Below are 14212 nucleotides of genomic sequence, written 5' to 3' on the forward strand. Positions count from 1 at the left end.
CTTATTCGCTTCCTTTGTTTCGCAATCTTGCGAAAACAATGATGGAGCCTTACGTTTATCACATATCAAAAATATTGAATGTCTTCAGAATAAATAAAATTCTATTTCTTTTCTTCCATACAGCCTGTCTAACCGTAAGTTCTCTGAAAAAGTAAGTTTGCAAGCGAGTAAAAATGTGAAGTACTTTTAGTCAGTTTTATTCCGCAGCGGAATGGATGACCAGTACCCAGGCTTTCTTGGATTTCGTGCGCCAGAATGGCCATACGGCCTTTACTTGAATTTCGTCTACCCACGGCTCTGCATTTAAGTTATCATTTTGATGGTATGCTAACGTTGGACAACGGCATACTCATTGTCAATCTGGGCCAAAATCGATCTATGAATCGGGGAGTTTTACGTTCCCCCACTATAAACTCTATGATGCCACGGAATACAAATTTCCTGCAGGCATTTGAAGAGGCACGCGCGCGTTTCAGTGCTGAACGGGCGCCGCTGGAAGAAAGAGAATCCCGCCTTTACCAGGAATTTCAAAGCGTTCAAGCGCAACTACAAGATGAGCAGTGCCGTTTTCTTCAATATGCCAGTGTGCAATTCCAGGAATCGCATAACCAAATGGCACAAGCATAACAGGAGGCAACAAGAGTAAAGGGCAACTGGCAGATATTCAGGCGCAGCTGGGTCACGCAAATGCGCAACTGACAACAGCTCACGAACAAGTTACACATTTGCAGGCCCAACTGCAAGAGGAGCAGCGGCGATTAACGCAAGCACTGGCGCAGACCTCAACCACACATGAAGAATGGGTAAAGGGAAAAAGGAAACTGGCAGAATTTCGGGCGCAAGGGTCCCAGTTTCAGGTGGAGAAGGCTGAAATGTTGGCACAACTCGCGTCAGCAAGGGAAAAACTCAGCCAAAGAGAAAAGCGAAACGAAGAGTTACTATGCCAATCAGGGAAGGAGACCCCACAGAAAATGGGAAGGAAAGAAACACACACCATTGACCCAACAACGGCCCATACATCCACAAAGGAAGTACGCAAAGAATGGCCTGAGTGGGCGACACCGATGGGTCAAGAGGAACGGCCACACGATGGTTATTGCTCCGAGACAAAAGAACCCAAGCCACCAGCATCGTTTGCCGTTGCCGACCAGAAGAGCGAATACGCACCTTTGACGGTATGCTGCAATTAATTATTGACACTTCACCTGCCAAAATGTTGACCGTTTACAGAGTAACTTTTCCTATGCCGGTAAATTCTGGCCCGGCCTATAATGATGCATGTGGGAATTTCGTAAAATGGATGTATACAGTTCGCGACAAGGGGCTATCGTTTCAACAGGTGCAAATGGGAGGAGGATTATATACACAACTGCGAATTATTCAAACTGTAAAGGATCATCCGGGAGTGAAGATGCAGGACATCAGGGAGGCGAAAGTCAAGCCATTAAAAAGAGAGGACCCATTCATACAAGCAGCTATGAAGTCTCAGAAGAAACATTCGGCACCATCACTCAGCAAGGCACAATGTTTCAGATCCGGTCGCATCGGGCATTATAGCTCTACGTGCCGGGTGCAATTGCAACGAGAGACTTTTAAACCAAAAAACAATGCTCGGCCCCGGAAACAGCGATCCACACGGAGCAGCGGGGTACGTAGCAATTGGGGGAGAAGATGCACGACGGATCAACGCAGTTGTGAAAGAAATGAAGGGCGACGAAAAGTTAACGATATTTACCACAAAAGACATGGAGAATATCCTTCGAACGTACGGAATGACGGCTCACTCCATAAAGAGAGGAGCGCTAGCACACGCCGCAGCAGCAGTGATTGAACACGATCCCGATCCACGATTAATAACACAGTTAGGGAAACATTCAGATTTCATGGAACTCCCACGAAGCACGGTACGATACTTGGGCCATTGGGCCGCAACAATAAACAAGTCCGCACACTTGACATCATTGATGTAAGAGAATTAGAAAAATGAGCTGCAGAAAAATGGGAATTACCAGAATTGACAACGCAATACATTCGCGCCCCTTTCAAAGGGCATAATATACCGCAACGATCACACCGAACCAGTGTGGCGACAAAAGAAGACGAAACACAATTACCGCTGCAACAAATAGGCGTAGGCACGCTTTCCACCTAATGGATAAGCGACCGCCTCAACCATAAGGACAGGAGGCATTGGGATGAGGTGTGGCGCATTATGCAGAAACCCGAATTATACGCCAAACGGCTTGAATCCAATTTAAGAATTAATAACGCTGATGCGCAGCGTATGAAGGAAGCAGGCGTTATTTGCACAGCTTCACCGCATCCAGCTAAAGGATGGGTAGTTCCTATTACGGTGGTGGAGGGCAAACCCTCCGGACAAAGAAGACGTTTTATTGCGTGGGCAAGAGAAAAGAATGACAGGGATGATTATGAGGCCGATGTTCCTCTCGCGCATATTTCAAAGTATCTGGATGTGGTTTATGATGAAACGGCAACATTATTTGATTTAAAGGCATCTTTTTTCCAAGTGGCCTTACCAGTTAACATGCGCGCAAGTTTCCGTTGCCGCACGGAATCCGGTGAATTCGTTGAGTTCACTCGCCTTTTCATGGGCCATAAATGTAGTCCTGAGATTTTAAATACCATTACAAGAGTTTTGGCTGGAGATTCAGAATTGGTATTGCCGCAGTGCGCGGCGCCCAAAGGGTTAAGAATACACGTTTGGATTGATAATATTAGAATAAGTGGTCCACACGGAACGGTACAATCTTGGGGACAGCAAATCATACATAACATGCAAAGTTGCGGAGTCACTATTGGGGAATAGCAGTTTAAAACGAAGGAATAAGATTGCATCGGGGCGCAGCCCAACCATAGGAACCGCACGGTATCCCTAAGCCAAAAGGCAATAGAAAGGTTGAAAGAGGCGCCGTCACTAGAAAAGACGACGGTTGAAGAATTGGAGAGCGCAGCTTCGCGCATGATGCGCGCGGCGGGGGGTGGTAAGGGGTGAATCCCTTTTCCCGTATTATTTCTTCTTAAAAGTAGCGTGTCGGTGCTCGACGCGTTTAGATCGAGGTTTATTCCGGCCACAAGATCTGGCAAATTTATCGCCTAACGCGAGGGTCGTTGGGCAAAACTGGCTCAACACTGTTAAGGGCGAGTCGGTTCACCCGCCAGAGCAGTTGCCCTCTACGGCAACGCTGTTGGCAGACGCCTCCATGTGCGGATTGGGGGCGTTATTGTTCAAGGATAAAGGGGGGTTTTAGCCGCAGGTGTGGCTTGGAAACGCTCACCTCGCATGATTTCCCAAGCAGAGGCGAGAGCTGTCCATCTAGCATTGCGAGGTGTTAAATGCATTTGGCAGGAGCATCGGATATTCGCGTTGGCAACGCAACGGTTGTGAACATTATGCAAAAAGGAAACTCGCATTCACAGGAGTTAGTCGCAGAAGTTGGCGCCATAGAAAAAGTTTTGCGCTCACACGGTATGCGTGCTACTTGAGGTTGCGTGGATTCAGAACAAAATCCAGCGGACGGAATATCTAGGGGTGAAAAACATCAAAAATTAGACATAGCGAAGGGGTGGAACTTGCGATGGGGAGAGCGGGAGGCGGGTTAAAAGGGCTTTTCAGCACCTCCATTTCTTCGGTGCCGTTTATTTATGGGTAAAACAATGGTAGAGGGAAAACGCTTGATGCAATTATGTTCTCAGGGGCGAAAAAACTTGGTTATTACAGAAAATTATAATGTTGCTATTTATTTCTCCTATTTTATTTAATTGTCATGTCTCTAAATTTGTACTTGAAAGGCCTAAGATCGAGAGAAGAAGAAAGGGAGAGAAAGAACTGAAGATCCGGTGTGACGGAGAGGTTCCTTCATACTTCAAAACAAATGCGGCACATCCTCCGCGGGGCGTCGTTGATGTTTCTTTTTGTTGTGAAATTTTACTGTGGACTAAGATTAGTCATTTTAGACAGTTCCCCGTAGTGATTCGTGGCAACATGGCGCCACCTAGTAACCTTTGTCTGTAGAAGCAGTGTCGTCAAACAGTGGGCAGTACGTTTGCGACAGACTAGGCATACCTCTGGGCAAAGTCGTTGCATCAAAGTGCTCCATTCGTACGACAGTGCTGTTTCTCTTATCATTTCCCTCTTGATCGTTTGATGTTCTTACCCCAAAGTGCCGCGATAAAGAATCCGCTGGATTCATTTCGCCCTTCAGTTAGTAAAAGATAACCTCAATGTCGTAATCGTACCAGAGATTGTAGGTGGTCTCGAAGAGCTTGTTTAACGAGAAGCCCCTGCCAATGCCGCCAAAGCCGTTCAGGCGTTTCTGTGCAGCCGCAATCGCGTAGTGATCCGTCACCACCGCGATGCGCATACCAGGTCTCAGCGTTCCCTCCTTGTGCAATAACAAAAGCAAAGCCTGAACTGCCCTCGGTTCCGCGTGAGCCGAATGCCGTGCCCTGAAGAGGCCGGTAGCGTTGTGCACCGGGATAGAGGCACGTAGTCCACGGATGTCGCGTAGTGCGCGATCCTCCGGGTCTTCCACAAACACGTCCTCGTTTTCTTCGTCTTCCTCTTCTTCATCTTCAACGCCATAGGCGTCATCGTACAAACGGTCGTGGTTGCCTCCGTCGTCTCCACCTGTTGGTTCTCCCTTGTAAAAAGGAAGCTGGTGGTGGGTGACAAAGCGCTGCTGGAACGTGGTGACTTCGCCCGTGAACTGAAAGTGCACCACGGCTCCCCATCCTTCGCGGGAGGCATCCGTATAGGCAACGATATCGTACGAGCCGTCGTTGTAATCAACATGCCGTGGTGGGTCAATGCGCCACCATTGGTTCTTGATCAATTCATTCGAGATGCGGCTCAATTCATCGGTCACCTTCGGATGAATGTACGGCACCGGTGCGTCCCAGTCCGCACCACCGGAGACCTGTCGGTAGAAATATCTGTAGGTCCGCAAGAGTCGGAACATCTTTGCCGGGTTCAGGCGCGTCGTGTGAATCGCATAACACACCAAGGACACCACAGAAACGAACGTCCGTATGGAGTGCTGCCGGTCTGGTGCCGAACTCAGCATCAACTTCGCGACCGTCTTGACTGAGTTTCGTACCACCCTCTCGGTTCCGTTCCACATGTACTCTTCGCCAAGAAATACGTTGTTCTGCTCAGCGAGACGTAATAATTCCTCCTCCGTATACTGAAGTAGTTCCTCGCGGTCCGGCGAGGTCAGCAGATTTGCAGCACGAATGCGCAGCAACACCTGCCGTACCGCGCTCACAAACTCCTCCTCCTGTCCCTCCTTGGCCGCAATCAAAATATTATCAATCATCGTATGTATGATGACGGGGGTATCAATGTCGACAAGCACCCACGTGGTCGCCTGGCCCACTGCCACGCTCCACCGCGCGCCGGTGGGCAGCGTGCACAAACGGTAGTAACTGCCACCACACCGGAACACAAACTTGTTGCGCAGTGCCGCTGGAAGTGGGATCGCATCGTAGAATGCCTCAAAGTCAAGTTGCAACATGTACTTGGCATAACGCAGTGATTGCCGTCTCCCAAGCCGCGTCGGGTAGTTTACTTGCGGCATGTCCGCCTTGGCCATGACAGCGTTTAGGTGAGGTTCCGTGGTGAGTCGTCTGCGTCCCTTCATCTCCGGGACGGTGAACACATTGACACCGTAGTAGCCCGTCGGGATCATGCCAGTGCGGTTGTCGAAATGAGCGATCGGCTGGCCGTGTTCGTCACGGCACAGTTCGAACTTGCCCATGCTCACGGCTTTCTGGAGGTCCTCCTTCATCATCTTGGTCGTCTTGATGGTGCGTGAGGTCTGCACGAGGTGCGGTATAGGGCATGGGTCGGGCGAGGCATCAACCGTGATGTAGCGGTATGCTTCTTCTAGAAACGCTTTCGTGTGTGGGTGGGCGGTCGCCATCTGCCGCACCGCCTCCGTGTCGAGTGGAGTGGTATGCTTGAGGTGCAGGGGCCACTCCTTTACATTGTCACCCGCGACGTCTACAGCTACGTCGCTTGCGTCTGGTGCTTGCTGTTGCCGTTTGAGATCCAGCATCAGCCGGTACACGTCACGGTCGCAAATGCCCGGGTCTGCTGCCTTGGGTGCCTTCACTCCGAGGTATTTGGCGCTGACAAGAGGTGGTGCTCCTCGACGTTGGCCTGTGTTTGCGCGACGTCCATAGTTGTCTGCTGGCCACGTCCGAGATAGATGTTGAGCGTCGAGTCCTGGGTGTGGCCCGTCATGCGCCGCAGCTCCTCCATTGTCATGCCCAGCTTGGCGCAGTACCTGATCGCGCCCTTGCGCACTGACGGCAGTGCCATTGTCGGATCGATGGACTTGAGTACGTTGGACAACATCCTGCGCACCATGCTGGAGTCTTCGCTTGTGAAGAGCCGAGACCCCTTCTTCTTGATTCAGTTCAGGTGCTTGAACAGGATGAGCGCTTCGTCCTCGGCGAGCGTGGCCGTCACCTCGTAGGGGGTCCGAAAGTGGGACGCCTTGCCGCGGGCCATCCACACCAGAACTGGGTAGCGCTGTGGGACGCCCTCGGCGTTCGACACCACGCGCAGCTGCGGTAGCGGATTCCTGTTTTTTCTGTTGTTGTTGCTGTTGTCGCCGCCTTCGCTGGTCGGCAGCCGCAGAAATAGCTTTACAACTTGCTTCAGTAGGGTAGTGATATCGCCCGCTCGGGCCGTGCAGTTCCACATAAGGGCGAGGAAAAGTGCCGCCAGCGGGGAGAAGTGACTTTGTCGCAAGAGCATCGCCCTCGCTTTGCAGTAGTTCTCGGCGGAGAGTGGTGTCGGCGCCTTGGTGGGCTTTATCTGCTTGAACCAACGCACGCAGGCCACCGCCGACCGCCATTCCACGTCGTTGCTTAGGTTGATACCCTCCCTCACGTTTGTGTAAAGGGGGAGATCCTGCAGGGCACCAGCAATCTGCGCCATGCTGCTGTGTATCGTCGACCACGTAGCGTGACCGTCCTTGTACAACCGAAACACAAATTCCAGTATCGCCGAGGCGAGGCTGTGGTACCGCAGGAGATCGTCCGGCATTGCCTGCAGGTCGCGCACCCAGTTTAAGTGGCGCTGGCGCGTCTGTTGCGTCTTGCTCCTCCATGTCACCTCGTGGATGTGTTTTGGCTTCTCTGGAAAGATTATCCATTTTCTTGGGCAGAGCGGGCCCTTTCCGAGGCACGCCCTGCCCGGCACGTTTAAACAAGGGACCGTGACGCTACGGAGCACTTGCCCCGGCATGTCACACAGTGCCTGGTCGATCTCGTCCGCGTTGCTGTCGTTCAGGCGGTGTTGGCGCGGTAATATCCGGCGTTCGTCGTCGTTTTTCTCTCCAACGTCGTCTTGCACCTCCGTCGTCGACTCCTTCGTAGCGATATCATCGGCATCGATCCCATCGGCTTTATGATATCTTGCCTCAACGTCCTCAGCGTCCAAGTCTGGCTCAATGTGTCGTCGAGTCGCCACCTTTTTCTTGTTCGTTTTCTTGTGCTTCTTCGCCGGCTGGTTGTCGACAGCCATGCTGCTCTGCTGCTTACTTGCCGTCCGCTTGGCGGTTCGCCCGGACCCCATGTCCGCCAACGCCCCGTAGGTGCGCCAGCGTGAGGGAAGATAGACGCCCCATAACGCCTGCGACGCATCCTCTGCCAGCGAGAATTCCCACGATCCGTCTGCCTCAGAGGAGGCGGTCTCCTCGTCCGCGTTCGGCGTCTTCTTCTTCTTTGTGCCCTTATTCTTTTCGGGGTAGTGGCGGCATGGGGCTGCGCCCAGGCGGAAGGTGTAGTTGGTCTGGTTGAACTGCAGCGTGGTGGGCATGCCAAGCCCCTCCTGCCCGCGGGCGTAGAGCGCTGCCAGCGAGTTGCGAGCCTCCTTCGTCTCGAGCAGGTGCGGCGTCGACGGCACCAGAATTAACCCGTGGGCTCTCAGATTGCCGTCCGTCTTGTTTGAGCGCTTCTGCTGGGCCCGTGGACGATCGTCGTTGAACTGAAGGGAAAAATAGGGCAGCTGTAATGCGCTAAAGACGGTAGATAGGTCAAACTCGGTCAAATTCTCCAAATGGTGTTTGGTGCGAAAATTGGTGATCGACTGGGGTCTTGGCTCCTTATCATCGCCCTTGCCAACCGAGATGAGCGCGAGGCCGGACAGAATGTAAGTAACCTTGCGACGCTGATTCACTTCCCAGTTGAGTTGCGCGCGAAGCAGCGCGCGACGTGCCTGGCACGCAATCGACCGCCGCTTGGGTTCAGCGGGAAACTTGGTTTCCGCTCTTACTGTCTCCACAACTCCCAGTTCTGTCACGTCTTCCTCTTCTCCTTCTCGCGATGACCCTTCAACCTCACCCTGGGGTTGGGACCACTCCATGGGCTCCATCGTCTCCCCGTTCGCAGTGGTCAATCGCACCGCGCTGTCATCCGCTTCCTCCTCGTTTACATTGGTCCCTCTTAGACGTCGTTGCTGTGATGGTGGTGAGGCGCCTGCCCCTCCGTAAAAGCAACGTTCCCTCATCACGATGTCGCGTTGGGTTCTTCTTCAGCTGATGCGTGTGTCGCTGTTGATGTTGCTGTTGCAGCCACTTATTCATGGTGGCGTGAAAAATGAGTTGACGTTCGTCGTCAGTTTGTAGCTCAAGAAGACATTTGAGTCTCGACAAGAAAAAACGCGCGTGCCGGCGGCTTCTCGCAGTGGCGCAACACTGCGTCGAATAAACGTCTGACCATCTTGGTCAGACCTGGCGTAATGCGGACATTCACGTTAACCGCAAACGCAAAAAAACATATGGACATGAAAATGCCACAATCTTCGCTGAAACGCACTTGTCGTGGGGTTGGGACAAATTCGACCGTGATGCTGTCATCGAACGGTCTGAAGGCACGCCGTACGTCCCGCTCCACTGGCGGTGACGGTGCCGAGTCGTAAACACGGAGCACGTACTTTTGACGTTGTTGACTTCCCAGTTGCTTACTGTGTATGTTGTTTGATGTTGCTGTTATGGAGGATAATGAAAATACCCCCGCGATCCAATGGGATCGTGTAAAGAGCGGGATGTAGATCAATCCGGTGGTGTTTTGGCTGCATTGCTTGTCACTTACAGCTTCTTCTTCTCCTCCGTCGTGGCGCCCCTCGCCTCTTGTTGCACCTGCCACCCTCTTCTTTTGCATTGCCGCCATGTCTGCCATACGTTTCAGGACTTGAATCGAGCAGTCATCGATTTCGCCCACTTCCATGCATGGAAGGACAGACTTGAGAGGCATGTACAACCCGTAGATGAGGTCGAGGTCAGAGTTCGTGGTTTTTTCCTTAATCATGGTGCCGCCACTCAATACTACGCTCTTGAGTGGCGAGCACCGCTTCAGTTTTTTGTGCACTTCATTGTCTCGTGTGTGTTGTACATTTCTTCGCCGTGGTCTTCAGCTTCGCCACCGCACATTGGGTAGTTATAACCACCCCCGCGTCCAACACGGCGTCCACCGCGCTGGGCATTTCCACCAACTCGGCCTCGGCGGTTGCTTCCGCTGCTCCTTCCAGCGTAGGTGCCACTTCCGTTGTTGGCAGAAGAAAATCTTTGCACCGCGGATTGGAGATTTTGTATCTGTTTCTGCAGTTGGTCAAATCTATCTTTGACCGGTGCTCCGTCCCAGTATCCCGCTTGATTATTGTTTCCATCAAATACCGGTATGCAGGGCTCACCTCCGCTCAGGACATTGGTTGCAGGAGGAGATTGGGCAAAAAAGGCGCGGCTTTTCGGGTAAAGGAACTGTAGTGCTTCCATGGTTGTAGCCCCTGTATCTGCCGGTCGTTTAACTTCTACAGCTTCCTCCATCATGCAACGGTTCTGGGTGTCCATTTGTTTTCCCGGAAAGAGAGGGAATATAAGGTTGCCGGAGGCGACGGCTGTTGACATGGAATCCTGTATAAGCTCATTTGCATTCTGATATACCCACCAATTGTGCGTAGCGAGGCGCTCCCCAGCGGACATGTTGAGTAGCATGTCGGCCAGCATAATGTGCGGATGGCTCGATCCGCTGTACAGGAGCGTCATGAGAAGGAAACTCACCTCTTGTAAAAATGGACTGTTAGATTTCATCCTTTCTACGAACGCCTGCTGTAACAAGGCCCGTATCTCTGGTTTTTTCGCACGGGCTTTTAAAACGTCGCGCCGTTCAATATATTTGTCAGCTAGTTGTCTCCACGGATGTGTTTTATATAGGCTGTCGCGTTGCAATGTGGTGAGTATTTCTGCACTGAACCCGCTGGAGTCAGCTGGTGGTTGTACGACGCGCTTCTCCGTGTTCGGCATTCGCGAAAAGAACGATCTCGATTGAATAAAGAACGAAAACAACCTAAGCAAACACTTAGACTATCAGTTTGTGTGTAGAAAACAGAAAACATGAAAGTAAGAGATAGTCATTAGTGTTGCAGTAATTAAATATAATGATATGTGCTTGAGCTTGAATAGCTTATATATATAATAAAAATAGACTAACCGTTTCATATTTCACCCTACAAATCCACATTACCCTCAATATAAAACCAATACTCTTCTGACACTCTTGTTCCCATGAGCCAAGCTCGCGGGAAAGCCCGCATAATAAGCGGGCGGGCAAGGTTTAGATTATTCTTGAAAAAAAAAATCCGAGTGGGGGTTTGGCGTGGGAGTCTCGTTCCCGCCGCCCGCTTCGGATTGAAAAGAAAAAAAAAACACGGAGGAAGGCCCGGGCCCGTGGCTTTTCTTGGGCCCCCGCCCGCCGGTTCCCGGCGCCTCGGCGTCCAAATCCCCCTTCGCCATTTTTGTTGGGCTTTTTTGATGCTCTTTTCCTCTCGTCCCGCAGTTCCCTTTTTTTTCTGCATCGTGGCCTTTGGCAACGCTAGTTAAAAACGAAAAAAAGTAAGCAAAAGGAGGAAAAACAAAACAAAACAACAACAACAACAACAACAAAAAAAAAAAAAAAAAAAAAAAAAACGTTCCGCCAGGCAGTGCTCCGTGGGCCCCTTGTTGCCCCACAAAACCGCGTCCGCAGTTCCGCTCATTTGGGTCCACCCCCCATTTCGCAAAACCAAAGAGAAAAAAAAACAACAACCGTACCCCAACCCATCCCCCGCTAGCATTCCTTACTCATGCGTGCCTTCGTTTCCATTTGCCGCACGCGATTTTCCCCTTGAACTTCACACGGTTTCTATTTGTATTTGTAGAATCCTTCGCCAGTTTTCCGCCCGAGTTTCCCTTCGGCAACTTTTTCTTCAACGAGTTTTGAAGGGACAAACAAGGGATTCTGTGGCTCCCCCTTATGCCAAGTATCGGTGATGTGCTTCAATACATCGATCCCGACGCTGTCGGCCAGCGCAAATGGTCCCATCGGATGTCCACATCCTAGTTTCATTGCCAGGTCAACGTCTTCAACACTGGCCACTCCTCGTTCTACAAGTCGACACGCTTCCAGTTGATAAGGAATGAGAAGACGATTAACAATAAATCCTTTTGTGTCCAAGGCCAAAACAGGTTGTTTCCCAACTTTTCTGGCGTACTCAATTAGCTTGTCCACCGTTGCCTGTGAAGTTTTCTCGGTCTTGATTACTTCAACAAGTTTCATCATTGGCACCGGATAAAAGAAGTGAAGACCCGCGAAACGATCGGGCCTTCCTGTTACGGCAGCCTGATCCATCACGCCTAGAGAAGATGTATTTGTACAAAATACACATTCTTTGGGTGCCATTCCATCAACCTTTTTCCACAGCTCCTTCTTCGCATCGATTGACTCCGTAACTGCCTCAACTATAAGGCTCGCGTTCGACGCCGCCAACCGTTCATCCGTGGTGAAGGTAATCTGAGAAATAGCTTCATCAACAAAAATTTTTACTTTGTTATGATCATCAGGAGATTGCTTCCTGCCCAACCGCGTTAATGACGACTCAATGGATTTTCGAGAAACATCCAATCTCTCCTGCGAAACATCCACAATAGTTGCGGGAATCCCAGCTTGAGCAGCCACTTGCGCAATCCCACTACCCATCGTTCCTCCACCCCAAACAACGATCGACCTGAAAAGAAGCACAGGGACGTTCCGTAACATTATATTTCTGTAAATATACGAAAAAAAATAATAACACTAGCTTCAGCAAATAAAAAGAAAACTCAAGAGAACTCACCAGCATAAAATAATCCCAGATCCAAACCAATGCCACAAACAAAATGCAGAAGTACAAGAGAAAAACCGTTGAAAAACAAATACAATAAACAAAATCAAAAAAAAAAACAATAGCATAGAACTTCACACAAAAAATCAACAAAAAATACTAACACTGCTCCAACTCCAACGCACTGTCAACTAAACTTTTCCAACTATCTCCCTTCTTACATAAAACTAAAACAATTGCAGTCAGCGCACTACCCAACACAAAAGAAACAGAGGAAATCCAAACTGTCGCAGCTACACTCACGCTCGACCCGTTACTTGCACCACCACTGTTGCCGTTGCCGTTGCCGTTGCCTTCACTGCGGCTCATGCAGGATGCAGAACTGCACACACACTGCAACGTCACCTGGTTCAGGATGTGGCCATCACCGCAGGATGACGCCGGACATACCCTCCGATAGTCCTGGCAGTTGCTGTTGGGCGATTGCCCTTCCTCTGTGGGGCAGTCAAAAAGGCTCTTGTACTCGTCGTCAAGGTAGCACAGCCCAGCAGGGTCCTTCGGCTTTGTGGAGTCGACGAGGCGCTGGAAGTCATAGTAGGGGCAGGTGTTGTTCGTCGCATTGTAGACAGTGCCGTCGCTGCTCATGCATTTCAGCTGGAAGTCGTCCCAGGCAAAGGCGTAGTTACTCTCGGGCGTCTGTCCAGGTTTGCCGCGCCGCACCCGCATGCTGTAGGCATTGGCAGAGTCATCGTACAGCAGCTCAAACGCGTACAGCTGACCAAAGGGAGGCAGTGCAGCATCCGGTGTGGTGTCACGGAGTGTTGCTGCCACCGGACTGAGTGTTGTATCGTGTGCACTATAGTGGTACAGTTTGTAGGTAGACTGCCCCTGCATGTGCAGCTGGGCATTCGATAGTACTTGCTGCACAAAGTTCTGACCCTGACTTCCCATCTTTACGTTCCTATCGTTCGACGCATTGTACCCAAACTTTACACCAAAGGAGAACTGCACCAAGGCGCTCAGTTTCTCCAGGTTCGCCTTAAGGAGCGGGAAGGCACTGATCCGTCCGTCCGCATCGAGTGCAGCACCAATGTCGAACAGCTGCGCTGCGCAGTCACAGCGCTCCTCCTGGTTTGCACAGTAGCCCTCACTGAATGCCTCTTTAGCAACGCTCTGAAGGGTGGCAAAGTCGATGAGGCTGTCAACCATGGGGTTGCAGGCGTTCCGTTTCCACTGCTTATCCAAACTTCCAAAGGCGATATTGTGCGGTATTACATCACTTCGCAGTAGCCAATCAGTTCCCCTGTCCACAGTGTGAACGGCTGGAAAGAAAGCGGACATGTTGGGGAACAGCCCGCGTAGGAGACCCTCGGCACTCTGGAGGGTACGCGGCACATCGGTGGAGCGGGTGTAGGCGACATCCAGGTCGTAGCTCTCTGACGGGAAGAACTGATTTGCAGGGTCACTGTTGTAGTGCTCTCGCAGAAACGTTCCCGCATTGATCAACATGTTCTGACCAGGCACGTTCAAATAGCCGCATGGAACATCACCGCACAACTGACTCTCGTTGTACGACACAGTTGTCGACCGCGCACCGTGGCGGTGCAACACCTGCACGAGGCGCAGTGTCACGGCGGCGTCACCACCACCGAGGTGCACTGTCCCGAGTAGCAGCAGGACCAGAAATACTGCACCCACATGGCGGGCACGGCACTGCGTCCTTCCTCCTGTCATCATTCCTGCGTTTCAACCTTCTTGCAACCCACAGAGAAAAAAAGATAAATAGTGGCTTTCGCGTTACTTGCAACTTATTCTGCGCGAGACCACCGTGGGGGAAAGAGAGCAAAGAAAGAAGGCATACAAACACCACACCACGGCACAGCCACAACAGCATGGGGGTCCAACCCCTGGCAGCTCTCTCAGCTGAGCGGTGCCAGTTGAACCGCGGGGGAAGGGAAGAAGTCAACGTCCCACAGGGAGTTTTGTCTTTCCGCCATCACCACTCTCTTTGGCCATCGGTTTATCATTCAACTCTCTTTAAGGTAA

At 51.3% G+C, this 14212-nt stretch overlaps 2 protein-coding genes across 2 annotated transcripts; both read right to left on the reverse strand.

Moving 5' to 3' along the window:
- Positions 1 to 11208: 11208 nt before the first annotated feature.
- On the reverse strand, positions 11209 to 12042 carry LSM04_003257 (3-hydroxyacyl-CoA dehydrogenase; the record flags this gene model as incomplete). Its single annotated transcript, XM_067338907.1, has 1 exon — positions 11209 to 12042. One exon carries the CDS (start codon positions 12040 to 12042, stop codon positions 11209 to 11211), a length of 834 nt encoding a protein of 277 aa, XP_067187819.1.
- Positions 12043 to 12325: 283 nt separating this feature from the next.
- Positions 12326 to 13900, reverse strand: LSM04_000007 (uncharacterized protein; the record flags this gene model as incomplete). Its single annotated transcript, XM_067338908.1, has 1 exon — positions 12326 to 13900. One exon carries the CDS (start codon positions 13898 to 13900, stop codon positions 12326 to 12328), a length of 1575 nt encoding a protein of 524 aa, XP_067187679.1.
- Positions 13901 to 14212: the final 312 nt, after the last annotated feature.

This window comes from Trypanosoma melophagium (genome assembly GCF_022059095.1).
Source record: "Trypanosoma melophagium isolate St. Kilda chromosome Unknown ctg4segment1, whole genome shotgun sequence".
NCBI lineage: Eukaryota > Euglenozoa > Kinetoplastea > Trypanosomatida > Trypanosomatidae > Trypanosoma > Trypanosoma melophagium.